This window comes from Pogoniulus pusillus, chromosome 28 (assembly GCF_015220805.1).
Source record: "Pogoniulus pusillus isolate bPogPus1 chromosome 28, bPogPus1.pri, whole genome shotgun sequence".
In the NCBI taxonomy this organism is placed as follows: Eukaryota; Metazoa; Chordata; class Aves; order Piciformes; family Lybiidae; genus Pogoniulus; species Pogoniulus pusillus.
Genome location: NC_087291.1, coordinates 14,656,562 through 14,673,707, shown reverse-complemented (window position 1 = coordinate 14,673,707; position 17,146 = coordinate 14,656,562). Strand labels below are relative to the sequence as shown.

General features: G+C 41.9%; 1 protein-coding gene across 9 annotated transcripts in view; it reads left to right on the top strand.

Moving 5' to 3' along the window:
* Positions 1 to 17,146, top strand: part of PHF14 (PHD finger protein 14) — a 151,458-nt gene that overhangs the window by 39,800 nt on the left and 94,512 nt on the right. For all 9 annotated transcript variants that reach the window (XM_064167166.1, XM_064167167.1, XM_064167165.1 and 6 more), the window contains exons 9-14: positions 1,055 to 1,325; positions 2,775 to 2,881; positions 4,729 to 4,824; positions 6,646 to 6,749; positions 8,730 to 8,861; positions 16,198 to 16,366. In XM_064167166.1, coding sequence (XP_064023236.1) covers positions 1,055 to 1,325; positions 2,775 to 2,881; positions 4,729 to 4,824; positions 6,646 to 6,749; positions 8,730 to 8,861; positions 16,198 to 16,366 — 879 coding nt within the window. The remainder of the gene's footprint in view (positions 1 to 1,054; positions 1,326 to 2,774; positions 2,882 to 4,728; positions 4,825 to 6,645; positions 6,750 to 8,729; positions 8,862 to 16,197; positions 16,367 to 17,146) is intronic.

Genomic DNA, 17,146 nt, shown 5'->3' with positions numbered 1-17,146 from the left:
GGGATGCCTCTCAACTAGGCTTTGCTGCTCAAGACCTCATCCAACCTGGCCTTGAACACTTCCAGGGAAAAGCCATCCACAGCTCCTCTGGGCAATCTATTCTAGAGTCTCATCATCCTTGTACTGAAGAACTTCTTCGTGAGATCTGGTCTGAACCTACTCTCCCCCAGCTTAAAACCAATTCCCATTCTTCTATCACTAGACACCCTTATGAAAGTCCTTCCCCAGCCTTCCTGTAGGTTTGCATCAGGTATTGGAGGGTGTGGTGGTTTGGTGTTACTCACCCTCCACACACTTTGGAAATCACCCAGATTAGACTCAGCTGGCTCTGGAAATTGAATGAAGCTTCTATTTACAGCTTAGCACAATATACAAGCAGATAGTTACAGTGCATACAGTTATATACAGAAATATACAAGGCAAAAGGTAATACAGAAACACAACAGCCCTCCCAGAAACTGAGTCCCCAGGAGGGGCTCCCAACAGCCCTTCCACCTTCTCCCACCCCTCTCAACCTTACCCCAGTCCCAAGGAAGAGTAGACCTTTGGCTAGGGGGTTAGGAAGCAAAGTGGATTAATCAGAGAGATGTCAGAGAGGCTAGGGAGAAGAGCAGTTCAGGCAATGCCCCAAGAAGAAGTGTGACAGCCTTACCTATGTTTGGATTCTTGTTCTTATACCTCTCAGCAAGCCTGTGAGTGAAGTAGACATCAGCACTGTTTCTGTTTCATAGCCTGTGATCTAATCCTTCTCACCAAAACATTCAAGCTAGCTTCAACCTAGCACAATGGGCATCTCTGAGGTCCCCTCCTGGAGTCTTCTCTTCTCCAGACTGAACGACCCCAGCTTGCTCAGCCTATCCTCATAGCAGAGGTGCTGCAGGCCTTGGATCATCTTTGTGGCCCTCAGGAAAATGGCATGGATTAGCTCATGTGGCTCTTCAACCAACAGTAACAGGTGGACGTGTTCCAAAAGGACGTAATGCAAACCCAGTTTTTGTTTGGCTTCTTTGTATTGGTTCCTTTCTGGCTTTAATCTATGGACTCCTCGTTGCAGGCTCGAATCAATGCCAGGCTGCAGCAGTATCGTGCCAAGGCGGAGCTGGCACGCACCACCAGACCTCAGGCCTGGGTTCCCAGGGAGAAGCTGCCACGGCCACTGACCAGCAGTGCTTCAGCCATCCGTAAGCTCATGCGCAAGGCTGAGCTGATGGGAATCAGTACTGACATCTTCCCGGTGGATACTTCAGACACTAGTTCCAGTGTCGATGGGAGGCGAAAACATAAGCAGCCAGCTCTCACTGCTGATTTTGTGAATTACTACCTTGGTAAGGATGAAAAGGGTGGCTTTTGCTCACTTTGCTGCACTTGGACTGTGCTGATTTATTGACTTCTTTATTTTATTGCATCTCGTTGTTACTAATAGATACATATGAATTATGACTTCCTTTTAGGTCATAGAATCATAGAATAGGATCTCAAAGATCATCTGGTTTCAGCCCCTCACTATAGGCAGGGACATCACCCACTAGAACAGGTTGCTTAAGGCCTCATCCAACCTGGCCTTGAACACCTCAACCTCAACACAAGAGGGAACTTCTTTACTGTAAGGGTCACAAAGCACTGGAACAGGATCTCCAGAGACGTTGTGGAGTCTCCTTCTCTGGAGACATTGAAAGCCTGTCTGGATGTGTTCCTCTGTGATCTGTGTTAGATTGTGTGGTCCTGCTCTGGCAGGGGGGTTGGATTCAACTCGGGTCCTTTCCAACCCCTAATATCCTGTGACCTCCAGGGAGGGAGCAGCCACAACCTCCCTGGGCAACCTGTGCCAGTGTCTCACCACCCTCACTGGAAAGAATCTTTTCCTAACATCCAGTCAAATCTCCCTTCTTCCAGCTTAAACCCATTACTCCTCATCCTGTCATTACAAGACCTTGTCAATAGTCCCTCCCCATCCCCAGCCTTCCTGTCAGACACTGGAGGGCCACTCGAAGGTCTCCTCAAAGCCTTCTCTTCTCCAGGCTGAAGAGCCCCAACTCTTGTAGCCTGTCCTCGCAGCAGAGCTGCTGCAGCCCTCTGATCATCCTTGTGGCCCTCCTCTGGACTTGCTGCAACAGTTCCATGTCCTTCTTGTGTTGGGGACTCCAGAACTGCACACAGTACTGCAGGTGGGGTGTGAGGAGAGAAGAGCCAAGGGGCAGAATCCTCTCCCTTGCCCTGCTGCCCACACTGCTCTTGCTGCAACCCAGCACAGGGTTGCTGTCTGGGCTGCATGCACACTGCCGACTTATGCTGAGCTTTTCCTCAACCACAATCTCCACATCCTTTTCATTAGATCAGGTGTGTTAGTGCCTGATATCTACAGAGAAAGTGATTTTTAATAAGAGATATTTCTGAAGAGAGTAAAAATCTATCCAATATACACAGGAGGGTAGACTGGTTTAGCTAAGAAGGGAGTGGAAGCTTTTGTACCTTTTGGCATAATGTTATGTTCTTCCTAACATTTCCTTCATTTCTGTGTGGGATAGTCTGACTTTGGGACTCTTCAGTGGATGGCTGATGAGAGCTTACCATTTAAATAGCTCTGGTATTTATGCAGCCAAACATAAATGTTATGACTGTTCACTTTACTCCCTGTAATAAATCCACACGCTGTAGTTCTGTGTTTGTGTGTTGTTACGGTTTTATGCTTTTCATTTGCTGCTTTTTATTCAGTGCATAAACCACTTGAAAATATATCCAAGGGTAAAAAACTGATGCAGTTTTCTTTTAAACAGAGAGAAATATGCGAATGATTCAGATCCAGGAGAATATGGCTGAACAGAAGAATATAAAGGACAAATTAGAAAACGAGCAAGAAAAGCTTCATGTGGAATATAACAAGGTGAGGGGGAAAGAATAGAACTTTGTGCTGTTTTATGTCACTGCTGTTAACTTTGGTAGCATTTTGCTTTCCAGACAAAATGATTGGAAAGATAGAAACTGTTCTTTCTGTCATAGAATCATAGAATCAATGAGGTTGGAAGAGACCTCCAAGATCATCCAGTCCAACCTAGCACCCAGCCCTGTCCTATCAACTAGACCATGGCACTAAGTGCCTCATCCAGGCTTTGCTTGAACACCTCCAGGGATGGTGACTCCACCACCTCCCTGGGCAGCCTATTCCACTGCCAGTCACTCTCTGTGCCAACAACTTCCTCCTAATATCCAGTCTATACCTCCCTTGGCACAACTTGAGACTGTGTCCCCTTCTTCTCTTGCTGGTTGCCTGGGAGAAGAGCCCAACCCCACCTGGCTATAACCTCCCTTCAGGTAGTTGTAGACAGCAATGAGGTCCCCCCTGAGCCTTCTCTTCTCCAGGCTAAACACCCCCAGCTTCCTCAGCCTCTCCTTTGCTGCCTTAAGAGACAGAACTAATTACATGAACTTCTAAGTTATTTGTGCTTATTTAATTCTGGTCACTTAAAAATAGAACTTAAAAATAAAGAACTTAAAAATTGAGCTTAAAAATAGATTTCTTATTCTAAACATATTCTATAGTCTGTCTTCCTCATACAAGTAGAATCCAGCTTCTACAGTGTTGCTTGCTGGGCACGAGTTCTTTAATTTGCCCCACTGGATGCTCCAGGAACAAATTGCAGAGGCACACATGTCCCTTTCATGAGCGAGTTAGGTCTTCAGGCCTGTCTTTTATTCATTCTCTGTGTGCATTTCCTTTGAGATTTGGAGTTTGACTCCACTCTATGGTTGGTTGGTTGGTTTGTTTGCCTAGAATCATAGAATGTTTTCCACTGGAAGAGACCTTTAAAGGTCATCTAGTCCAACCAACCTCCACTTATCAGGAATGTCTTGAACTAGATCAGGTTGCTCAGACTCTCATCCTACCCAGCCTTAAATGTTTCCAGGGGTGGGGCTTCTACCACCAGTCTTTGCAGCCTGTTTCACTTTTCACTGGCCTCATTGTAGAAAATTTCTGCCTTATAGCTAATGTAAATATCTCCTTTTTTAAGTTTGAATCCATCACCCCTTGTCCAGTCACAGCAGGCCCTGCTAAAATGATTGTCTCCATCTCTCTTATAGGCTCCTTTAAGTACTGAAAGGCCATGATAGGGTCTCCCTGGAGCCTTCTCTAGGCTGAACAACCCCAGCTCTCAGTCTTATCTCATAGCAGAGATGTTCCATCTCTGATTATTTTTATTTCTCCTCTGCACCCATTCCAACAGTTTCAGGTTGGTCCTGTGCTGGTGACTCCAGAGCTGGACACAGTGGTTCAGATAAGATCTCGCCAAAGCAGAGGATGGGGCAGAATCACCTCCCTCAGCCTGCTGGCCACATTGCTTTTGATGCAGACCAGTTAAAAAGACTGTCTGCAAGCCTGGAAGGCCTACTTGGGGACTGTGTCAAAGGCCTTGCAGAAGTCCAAACAACATCCATAGATCTTTCCTCGCCCTTGGTGCTTTGCTTGTTTGTAGTTCTAGGTTCTTTTTGAACCTCTTTGCCTAGTTTTTCATCTTATCTCTATTAAACTGCTGAATGCTTGAACTGGTCTGAGTTGTGTTGACATGAGTTCTGCTGGGGTTTTTGTGAGTTTATTTTGTTTCATGTTTTTTTTCCCCTTCAAAAATCTCACAAAGTAATATGTTCTGTGAAGAGATTGAATAAATTGTCTTAAGTAACTCTTAATGGATTTTCATTCCTATTATGTTTTTTTTTTCCCTTTAACTTTTCCAGCTGTGTGAGTCCTTGGAAGAGCTACAAAACATGAATGGAAAACTACGAAATGAAGGGCAAGGCATTTGGGCTCTGCTGGGTAGAATCATTGGCCAGGTTGGTTTCTGGTTTTCTTCTTTCTCCTCTTTATAGTTCATAGGCAGACCTGGTTTTCTAAGAATGGGCATTTTTATTCCTCTTTGTGACTTCTATGGCCAAATAAATTGATTTGCTCAGAGTTACTCCAGGGATATTGTATCTTGATTGAAACACCTTGACTTCTGCAAACCACCTACTGGGAACCTGCAGCTTAATTTTGTTGTTGTAGCAGTGATCTTGTTCTTAAAATGCTTTCATTTGGTGTAACTGATTGACCTGTCATTTGTGATGAATCTTCACGTGAAGCAGGAGTTAATCCTACCATTTTTATCCCCACACTGTCTTTAGTTACTTAGTAGGCTTCAAATTACATGGTAACTCTTCCAGATATAAGTCTTTAAAACTGCAGTATGTATATGATGGGTTTTAACTGGACAGAACCAAGTCTTTTCTTCAAATGAATATAAATATGTAGGAGAAGAGAAGATTTGGATTACTTCCTGTTGCCAGCAATTATAGAATCATAGAATCAGTCAGGCTTGGAAGGGACCACAAGGATCATCAAGTTCTAAGCCCCCTGCCATGGCCAGGAACACCCTACCCTAGAGCAGGCTGCCCACAGCCTCAGCCAGCCTGGCCTTAAACACTTGGACAGAGCCTCAACCACCTCCCTGGGCAACCCATTCCAGGTTCTCACCACCCTCATGGTGAAGAACTTCCTCCTCACAGCCAGTCTGACCCTACCCATCTCCAGCTTCACTCCATGCAATGGTCTTTGTTCTCATTGATACTCATAGGGAAAACAGAGAAATGTGGATCCTTGCAGTGTTTTGATACATGGTTTATATCAAAGCTAGTAATTCAGAATGGACATTTTAGATGTTAGGGAGAGTGAAATTATTTCCAATGAGGATTTTAAGAAAGATTGAAGCAACTCTTCATTGTAAAAATGCAGATAGACAATTAGGTCACACTTTTGTCATGCCCTTGGGCACTGGGCATGCTGCTTGTTCTTGTGCTTGTACTTGTGCTGCTGTTCAGAAACTGAAGCTTACTCTTTCTTTATGCAGTATTACTCTCAAGGTAGGCTAGTTTCTGTAGTTTTGTTTGTCCACCTGTCTTTTTCTACTTGTAAAGAAAGATTCTGTTTTGAATCAAGATTATTTTTTCCCCTCCTATTTAAGATGCCATTGAGAAAGCATTCACAAATGTATTTCCTGGTGAAAATGTTAACTAAGTTAACAAAAGAAAAGAAGGAGGAAAGTTGAGTAGAATGCATTTACACAGCTTGCATGACATTTTTCTTTCCAGTTGGTTGAACAGATGCAGACCCATGGGGCTGCTGAGAAATGACTTTGATAGATGGTTGCTGTCTGAGAAGCTAGCATACTGCAGATTAGTAGAACCCCGAAGAGAATCTCATCTGCTTTGTGTAGGACTTGGTCCAATAAGATAATTTTTCTAATTAACCTATCGAGCACCAGTGGAGTGAGGATGTTGGAGAAAATAAACTGCTTCAGAATTGCCAGTTTTGTGAATTTGCCTTTGCTTCTTTAAGCTGCCTAGACAAATGCATCCTTGTCTATCCCTCTGTTTACAGCCCAAAGGAAAAAATTAAAGGCTAGCATTTCAGTGTGGTTTTTATTGAATTGAAAGCATGGATAGACAGGAATTTATATTGCAAAATCATGCTGAGATTAACATCTGTAGTTGCTCCTGTCTGTAAAATAGCAATTCCACACTGAAAATTTGAGTCTTCGTCTTCATGCTTTGAGATTGGAGGCATATTCTTTGAAAGTCTCAGGACTCACATGTGCTGTCTTTGTTCAAACCCAACAGAAATTGAACATACCAGCAATTTTACGTGCTCCTAAGGAGAGGAAACCAAGTAAGAAGGAAGGAGGAGCACAAAAGACATCTGCACTTCCAGCTGTACTTTACAGGCAAGTAATAAAGTCTTGACAGATTAGATACAATATCCAGTGAGTTAGTGTCACAAAAGTGTTAAGAGAAAATTACTTCCTTTTGGTTTTGATTAGCAAAATGCTTCAGAGTTGTCTTTGCATTTTGCTTGCTTCTGTAGGCTGAGTTGAGTAGTAATCATCTTCATCTTGGCTCACATCACTAAGCTTCTGGACTTGTTTTTGGCTAATTTGACAGTAGTGCTTTAAGGACTAAGGTAACTTTGCAGATGAAATAGAAGGGTCTCTGTGAAAAAAAAAAAGGTCATCTTGTCTTTTGAATGCAATTATATGTGTTGATGATTTTGCAAATAGTGATCACAGGATCACAGGCTGTTACGGGTTGGATGGGACCCAAGGAGATCATCCAGTCCAACCCCCCTGCCAGAGCAGGACAATACTATCTAACACAGAGCAACACATCCAGACAGGCCTTGAAAGTCTCCAGAGAAGTCTCCAGTCATGCTCCTGTTAAGTCACAATAACTAGGTGCATAAGAATTCTTACCTTTTGCTCATGGGCTGTCAGTTGCTTTGGGATATCTTGTGTGTTACATTTCCCTATTTCTCTTAATTCCCAAGAAAATAAAATGTGTTCACTTACTGTCATTGTTCCACCTTCTCCCCTCTTCTATAAGCTGTGAGACTATTGACTGGGTTTTAGCTAAGTCTAACAATGGCACATGCACTAGGGTGCCGGAGAATGACTGTACAAAATACAAATACCATCTCAAATCTTCTTTTCTTCTCACCACCTGAGGAGTGGCATGGTCTGTTGCTTCCCTGGAGAGCAGCAGGAGCCACAGCAAGTGGGCAGTATCTTACCCAACTAGCAGACTCAATGAGGAAGATGGTTACATAAGCAAAAGTTAATTCTAGTGTTGTAAGAGGCAGAAATCATGGGAACTTGGCAATAAGCTGAGGATTTGGCAAGTGAGACACGCACACAAATGAATAATAGGAGTCCTGCTTTACTAGCTCTGTTTCCTTCAAATGGAGTTGTTTAGTTCCTGTCAGTTTATAATGGAATCGATGAACACCTGAGCTTTTGGAAATAGCTGCAATGTTTGGCCTCAGTGCTTTGATCACTGTGAAAGGATCACCTCTCTCAGGAGGAAAAAGAGAATTTTTCTTTTTAAACAGAGAAAGAGAAGGCTGAGGGGGATTTTACAAACACTTAAAGGAGAGTGAGTGTCAGGAGGATGGGGCCAGACTTTTTTCAGTGGCACTCAGTGACAAGACAAGGGGTAACGGGCATGAAGTTGAATGTAGGAACTTCCATCTAATCATGAGAAGGAGCTTCTTTAATTTAAGGATGAGAGAGTACTGGAGCAGGCTGCCCAGAGAGGTGGTGGAGTTTTCATCCCTGGAGACAGTCAAAACCTGCCCAGGTGTGTTCCTGTGTGACCTTTTCTAGGTGAACCTGCCATGGCAGGGAGTTTGGACTTCATGATCGCCAGAGGTCCCTTTCCAACCCCTACCATTCTGTCATTCTGTGAAAATAATACCACTAACAGTTAAAGGAAATGCAGTTTCTTCTGAATTGCTGCACAATGGCAGCACAGACATATTTCAGTGTGCCTGCAGTACTAAACTGATCATTTGATTGTTAAGATTGATAATAGCAGCATGTATTTTCTGTTTAATCATTTGGATGGCACAAGTGTAGTATTTATTTCACTGCCACATTTTGTTGAGTTAAAAATGATTAATTGCTAGTTAGAAGTCCTCCAAAAATCAGATTGAAAACCATTTTATTGTTAACTATATTAGATGCCTTTTTATGCTTTACTGTAAACAGGTAGAAGCTCTTGGAAAAGTAATTACGCATTACAGTGATGCATTCAAATTGACATTGCCACAAGTTTGTATTGGAGCTGGGGAATGTGCTGGGATGTGTCATTAATTTTTTGTAATTATTTTAGCTGTAATTGTAATGCTTTTCTGCTGTCTGCATTAAAAGCTGTGGGATTTGCAAGAAGAACCATGATCAACACTTACTGCTACTGTGTGATACTTGTAAACTCCATTATCACCTTGGCTGCCTGGATCCACCTCTTACAAGGATGCCAAGGAAGACTAAAAACAGTTACTGGTAAGAATGCAGTTGGTGTGTTGTCTTCTGCTGTCTCTGTACTTCAAGTAGGATATTGACATGAAGAGAGCTGCTGTGTTGTCTTCTGCTGTCTCTGTGCTTAAAGTAGGACACTGATGTGAACACAGCTGCCAATACCAAGTGGTTTAGACGTTGCTGCAGTGCAGTCTGAACTCAGGTTTTATTCATTTTCATTAGCAGTGATTATTTTTCAAGGGTAAAAAAAAAAGTTGTAAAAATTGTTCTTATTATTAGTCCCAGTGTGAAAACAGAGTGCAGATTTAATTTTCTTAGTTTTTGAGATCATTGGTGATTATTAATGCTGCTGTATAATAATGGTAGGCAGCTATAGGCTGCCTACAGGAAATTAAAGGCTTTGTCTTTCATCTTATGGACCCCAGTATGCAGCTCACTGCCTAGATCTTTAGGAAAACACTTGTAAATACTCAAACTTTGGGCTCTCCAGTTCAAGAGAGATTGGGGAGTGATGGAAAGAGTCCAGTGGAGTGTTGTGAGGATGACTGGGGGACATGAGTATCTCCCCTTCAAAGAGAGACTGAGAAACCTGGGGCTATTTAGTCTGGAGAAGAGAAAACTGGGAGGAGATCTGATCAATGTTTATCAGAATCTGAGGGGTGAGTGTCAAGTGGATGGGGCCAATCTCTTTTTGGTGGTCAGCAGCAGTAAGATAAGGAGCAACATCTCCAAAGTGGAACATAGAAGGTTTCATCTCAACATGAGGAGCAACTCCTTTACAGTGAGGGTCACAGAGCCCTGGAACAGGCTGCCCAGACAGGTTGTGAAGTCTCCTTTGGAGACTTTCAAAAGCCACCTGCATGCATTTCTGTGTGAACTACCCTAGGTGATCCTGCCTTGGCAGGGAGGTTGGATTTGATGCTCTCTCTGGGTCGCTTCCAACATCTAAACTTCTGTAATCCTGTATGATTCTGTGAAACTTATAAGTAGTAGATCAGTTTATTGCAGTATGGGAAATCACCTGGGTACGCTTCTGTCTGATGACTCAAATCTCCAATGGCAGGAGCATATGCATAACCATAGTTACAGCAGTTGCATTTCCATGGATTAAAAGTCTTTTTGTGCCAATGAAGCAGAACAAAAGATAAGAGATGCAATAGGGGACTGATAAGGTGGTAAAGGTGCTGATTTCCAAACTTTTGTAAAATCAGTGTGCTGCTGTGTTGTGTTAACTGCACTGAAATGTGTTAGAAGCAGTTTTTATCTGGCAAGAAGTTAGTGCACAGCATCTGGGAGATCTTGTCTGAATGTTAATAAGGTACTGAATCAGAACAGTAGAAGAATTTCTTCCAAAATACAGTAAAACTATTACAAAATTATTTCTTTCTCTTCAGATGTCGTAATCATAGAATCAGGCAGGCTGCAAGAGACCTCCAAGCTCATCAAGTTCAACCTAGCACCCAGCCCTATCCTATCACCTAGACCATGGCACTAAGTGCCTCATCCAGGCTTTCCTTTAAAATCTCCAGGGACAGTGACTCCACCACCTCCCTGGGCAGCCCATGCCAATGCCAATCACTCTCTCTGGCAAGAACTTCCTCCTAACATCCAGCCTAGACCTCCCCAGCACAACTTGAGACCCTTGTTCTCTTGCTGGTTGCATGGGGGAAGAGCCCAACCCCACCTGTCTACAGCCTCCCTTCAGGTAGTTGTAGACAGCAATGAGCTCTGCCCTGAGCCTCCTCTTCTGCAGGCTGCACACCCCCAGCTCCCTCAGCTTTTCCTCACAGGGCTGTGTTCCAGGCCCCTCACCAGCTTCATCACCCTGAATGTTTAGATTTGATTTTTTAAAAACTGGAGTTTTTTAACTTAAGTTACTTAAGTAACCCTTTTTGGGTAGTTTTGGTGATTGTCAGCAGAGCAAGACCGCAGGTAGATGAAATTGGAGGTCTTGTCTTTTTTTCTTTCACATCTTAACAGCACAAAACCTGGATTTTGCCCAGTGAATTTACTCAGTAAATGAATAATGATTTTCTTTAATAGCTGAAAATGCCAGAAAGTTTTTCACCATTACTAATATTTTTCTGAACTTAATTTTCCTTTAATTATTTAATGTAGTCTGTGATTTTGGACTTTCAAGTATTTCAAGGGCATTTTGAGCTCTTTGGTCAAATTTACCAAGTGCTTGTTACATGGAAATATTTTGTAGTGCTTTGGGTGTTACACACTTTGAAAATCACCCAGACTAGACTCAGCCAGCTCTGGAAATATGAATGAAGCTTATATTTACAGCTGGCACAATATACAAGCAGAGATTTACAGTATATGCAGTTATATACAGAATATACAAGGGAAAAGGTAATACAGAAACACAACAGCCCTCCCAGAAACCTGAGTCCCTAGAAGGGACTCAAACCACCCTTCCACCTTCTCCCACCCCTCTCAACCTCACCCCAGTCCCAAGGAAGAATGGAGGGTTGGCCAGGGGGTTAGGAAGCAAAGTGGATTAATCAGAGAGATGTCAGAGAGGCTAGAGAGAAGTGCAGCTCAGGCAATGCCCCAAGAAGAAGCAGTGCCTTATCTATGTTTGGATCCTTGTTCTTATACCTCTCAGCAAGCCTGTGAGTGAAGTAGACATCACCGTTGTTTTCCTTTCACAGCCTGTAATCTAGTTCTCAACAAAACATTTCTAGCTAGCTTCAAACTAGGAAATATTTTTGTCTTGTATTTTTAGTAGCTTCTGCATTGGCATAGGAGGTTCTTAATATTTGTTCTGCTTTTAAACCAAGTTGAAAAGCCTCACTAAAAGCCATCAGTCCAAAAGATGTAAGACTACAATTCTCAGTAGGCATTAAAGGCAGAATAGGTCAGGTTAGGTAGTAAAATATTTTAATTTCAAAGCTTTAGCTTACCTTTGTTGTGAATGTCATGCTTCAGTTACATCTCAGATCACAAACTTAGCATTTGCTTCTAATTAGCTAAGGCATATTCTGAAGTGTGAGATTATAGCAGACAAATTGAGCCACACTGATTGGATTCTTTTCATCATCGAACATGCCTTTATCCTTTTCAGGATCAGTAGAGACCATACAGAATGGACTCTTAAATCTAAGTATCACTTCAACAGGTTTTCTCCCCTGCTGTTTTGAATAAAAAAAAATATATCTTTTGATTAAGTTAAGAAAAATGCAATTTTATGTTTTTTTTCATCCGGGGGCCATGTACTTTTCAGGTATCTGTATAGGACAGAATGAAAACTTAGGCAAAAAGATAAGAAAATGAGATATAAAGAGAATTCCCTTGAAATGTTAGGCAGGTTGAAAGACTACTTGAAAGTGCTATAAAAATGTTGAGTATAGTCCTCTTGTAAAACAGTAAGCAGGTAACTGTTAAAATAATTGATTCTTAACTTTTTACTTTCTATTCTCTTACCACTACTAATCATTTACTCATGGTTACTAACATAAGCCTTTGCAAAATGTTTGGTGATTAGTCATATACTTTACTGATACAGAAGTCCTATGTGGAGAGGCTGAGGGAGCTGGAGGTGTTCAGCCTGGAGAACAGGAGGCTCAGGGCAGGCCTTATTGCACTCTACAACTACCTGAGGGAGGTTGTAGCCATGCAGGGGTTGGTCTCTTCTCCCAGGCACCCAGTGGCAGAACAAGAGGATACAGCCTCAAGTTGCACCAGGATGGATGTTAGGAAGAAGTTCTTCACAGCAAGAGTGACTGACATTGGAATGGGGTGATGGTAGAGTCACCATCCCTAGAGGTGTTGAAAATGAGGCTGGATGAGGCACTTAGTGTCGTGGTTTAGTTAATTAGAAGGTGTTGGGTGATAGGTGGGACTTGATAATCTCACAGGTCTTTTAGCAACCTGGTTAATTCTGGGATCTATTTAAACATTGGGAAGCTTAGCATGAGTTTTTTCCATATGTTTCATATTTTAAACTACATTTGAGGGTGCAAAATGATTCAGGTTGTGGGTAATCCTATGTAGCTTAGTCAATAGTTCTGCTTTTTTGCCCATTTCATGTTTAGCAGTTACTAGACATTTAAATTGCATGTACAAAAAGGGATTTTGCAATTGTCAGACAAAATCCACTGATAAAAGTAAGGAAAAAAGAATACATTTATATATATATATATATATATATATATATATTTAAAAGCTAATTTGTTTGCATAAATGATTACTACCTATCTCAGTGTTTCTAAATATTTAAAGGAGGTAATGATTTTAGCCTTAGTGAAATTCTAATCAGAGATTTTAGCCCTGCTGAGCACCAGTGTCTCAAAGCTTATTAGAAACTGGGTTCATGCACTTAAGAATTTCCCCAGTTCAGAGCCCTGACAATTTTCTCCAAGGTAACATTTATGCATCTTGAATATTTTAGAAAGGAATTGTTTGTAACTTGGTAAGTTCAAAGCCTGTCCTCATTTCAGATGGATTTGTTTTGAGAGGAAGAGTATAACAACTGTTTTACATAATAAAACATGAAAGCATTAGCTTATTTCTGGGTTGATGTGATGGTTACAAAGCAGACCAGCAGTTCTGACCACAGTGTAAAAAGCTGTGGCATACTTCTGGTTTAAAATGTGGAAAGTTTCAGTTCCTTAGAAATGTTTATTTTAGCTTTGTGACCTTTCATTTTTAGGATGTTCAGTGTTTCTTCAGCTTTTGCCACCACATTTCACAGATTTCCATCTGCCAGGCCACTCAGTTAATGTGTATTTAGATTTTTGATGTGTAAGGCTGCAGCAGAAAGAAGCATCACAATGTCATTTCAACTGAATTTTTGGGGAAGTAACAAAGTCTTCTCTCTACAGTTTTCATTGCCACTTCACCAAAAACCAGCTCCATTTCCACACTATCCCTGCCCTCCTGGTGTTCTTAGTTGTAGATTCTTAAGAATGGTTTAGGTAGGAAGGAACCTTGAAGATCCTCTGGTTCCAACCTTATTGGCATTGGCAGGGACACCTTTCACTAGATCAGGTTTCTCAAGGCCTCATGTAGATGTGACATAGTGATTTGCCATTGGAATGGGCTGCCCAGGGAGGCAGTGGAGTCACCATCCCTGGAGGTGTTGAAGCAAAGCCTGGCTGGGGCACTTAGTGCCATGGTCTGGTTGATTGGCCAGGGCTGGGTGCTACGCTGGACTGGATGATCTTGGAGGTCTCTTCCAACCTGGTTGATTCTGTGATTCTGTGTTGATACCCAATGACAGGACAAGGAGCAATGGGTGGACGTAGAGGCATAGGAAGTTTGATGGAAACAGGACAAGGAATTTTTTCACTATGAAGTTGACAGAACACTGGAAAAGGCTGCCCAGAGGGGTTGTGTAGTCTCCCTCCACAGGAGATACTCAAAACCTGCCTGGGTGCTTTCCTGTGTGTTCTGGTATAGGTGATCCTGCTCTGGCTGGGGGAGTTGGACTGGATGAGCTTTCAGTGTCACTTCCTGACATCCTGTGGTACTGTGAGGTTCACATTTTCACTTTGTGAATTTCTCAGGTAAAGGCATCCTGCTATCAGTTTCTGAAACTTCATCAATGAAAATCATGCTTTGGTATTTGGGGCTTACTAGAGCTGTATTTATAGGCTCACAAGTTTCTTGAAGCTGCTCAAAAATTGGGCCAGTAATAGATCGTGAAATTTAGTAACGTGTTTTCCTTCTCACTTAACTGATCTTCCCTTTTGAGTTGAGATCTATTTCTTTGTGGGATGGTGAAGGTATCCCTGGTTCTTGTACCAATTCATATCGAAAAGAGCTACATCATGCAACATTTCTTCTCCTGTAGGTTGTTACCACTTAATCATTAAGATTTTACGAGTAACAGGTTTCACATCATCACTGACAATTCTTGATAGATCAAACCTTTCCAGTAGTTTTCAGTAATAGACCTGTTCTTGCCTAACACTGATTTTTCTCTGAGTTCTGGTTAGCCAAGCCCAGACTAAAACTGAAACAGAACATGTGCAGAGAAGTTGACTCTTTGGCATCCTTTTTGCTGTTAATTTGCATGGAGAGCATGGCAGTGATTGCTAATTTAAAATAGTTGGCATGGTGACCTGTTCCAGTAGGTTCTCTATTCACTAATGGTCCTTGGAGAGATGATATAAAATAAGGATGATGTAGCCAAGTGCAGGAAGTGAAGTCATACAGCTGCTTTCTGTGAAGGTATTTGGAATGAACAACAGAATGGGAAAAGAATTCCTTCAATTCAAGAGCCCTGTTGAAATAAGCCATAATAGGAGCTGAAAGTTAGGAGATTGTTTCAAAGTCAGAGGAGTGCATGGCTGTAATAGCTTTTCTGTGGGTCCTGTGGGAGCCAACAACCAAGCTACTTGATAGCTGGGGCTTGACTGCTTTGTAATAAGGTTGCTAAGATGTGATTGCCTGTGGTAGTAGAGGCTGTTCGACTAAATCAAGAGGTTGCTTGTGAGTTCATGTTTGTAACTTTCTTTTTTCTCCCTCACCTCTGGTGTGTTTGTGGAGGTTTGTTCTGTCATTCACACTGCCCTTTCCACACCCACCCACTATCATACTGTGATTCTGCTGCTTGCTTTCTGTAGATTTAACTTACTCTAGTTCTGCTTGCTGTGAAACTTGGAGCATCTGTTTCAAGCTTGGTCATGAAGAAGGGAATTAAAAACTAGCATGCAGTACCTCACCCAACGGAGATGTTTCTTGCCTTCTTGAATACCATCAAAGCTAAACTGCTTTATTTATTCATATTCAAACAGGGCTCTAAAGTACTCTACTGATCTGCTTGTTAATAGCATTACCCTAACAAGGCTCTGATTGCAATTTGGTACTGTTTCAGACACTCCATAGACCTTTTGTTCAGCTCAGTGTTCCAAGATTTTAATGTACATCTCCAGCTTCTGTATCTTTGTCTCTTAACTCTTTTTTAGATATAAAACACACACCCTTATTAAAATACATGAAAATGATTTTCATAACAGCCATGTCTTCTGAATCCCTGCCACAAAAAGGTGTTCTCATCAGGCTGAATTCAGCAGTGTGTTGTCGGAAAGGTTGAACTGCAGCAACAGTTAATGGATTAGAGATCAGTGGGGCATCATTAAAAATGGGAATATGGTAGGGTGCACATTCTTGAGGATTAAGTCCTACATTTTTGGGGTTTTAGAATTTTAGTAATGATAAGGAAAAAAAACAAACCAACCATAAGAAGTCTTGCTCGTGTTTTGCTTAGTAGCTTAAAATGCCATATATTTAGGAGACTCCTTCAGATGTCCATCTGCTTCCTTGACTTGAGTTTTCAATGCAAGCACTCCAATGTATTTCTGCTTTCTTGACTACAGCTTTAAATAGAAAATATTCCATTTTGCAGGCAATGCTCAGAGTGTGACCAGGCAGGTAGCAGTGACATGGAGGCTGATATCGCCATGGAAACCTTACCAGATGGGACCAAAAGATCAAGGAGGCAGATTAAGGAACCAGTGAAATTTGTTCCTCAGGATGTGCCACCAGAACCGAAGAAAATTCCAATCAGGAACACGGTGAGTGACAGTTGAGTTGCCATGCAGCTCCTGTTCATAGCAGTTGTGTTTCAAATGGCACGTTCTGGTCGTTCTGAATTACAGGTTTGCAAATGGATGGATAGTCTGGTTTTGTAACAGTTCCCTCCCTGCTGTTTAATGCTTTATTACTGTGATAAAAGATAAAGCTTTGCTAAAGTAAACACATTACTGAGGAGCTGAGCAAGTTCTTCATTTTACCTGGATTACAAAGTTAATTAGGGGTAAGAGAAAAATCAGTTTGCCCTTAAACTTAGCCTTTACAGCTAAGAACCTCTCTGCAAGGGAGAAGCTTGTGGTTTTCTTTCTTTTGAGGTAAAGTTCCCTTCACTATTTGTAAGAACAGGAAGGTTATTAAAACTGTGTAGGTTGAACTGACTGTTCACACAGAAAAGAATTATCTCATGTTCCTGCTTACTGAACCCTTTGCATCTCCTCTTCCTTTTCCTTTCTCTCTCTTCCCAGTTTTTGTACCTAATGCAGTGATACTAAGGGCTTGGGGATTCATGGTTATGGGACTAAAAAAACCTGAAAGTATTACAGGAAAGACCCTCCTAGTAATAATAAGCAAAAGAGTGATATAAGATATTGCACAGAAATCCATAGAACAACAGGGTTGGGTTTTCCTGAAGCCCAAGTAATAGGTGCCAAGCTCTTCATTGCTAAATGGAGAGGTGTCTGATTGCTCTGAAGTGTTCCCCTCATGATGTGATGCTGTGATGTGTTAGGTGATTTGACACCTTATGTGTAGCAGGGTGTAAC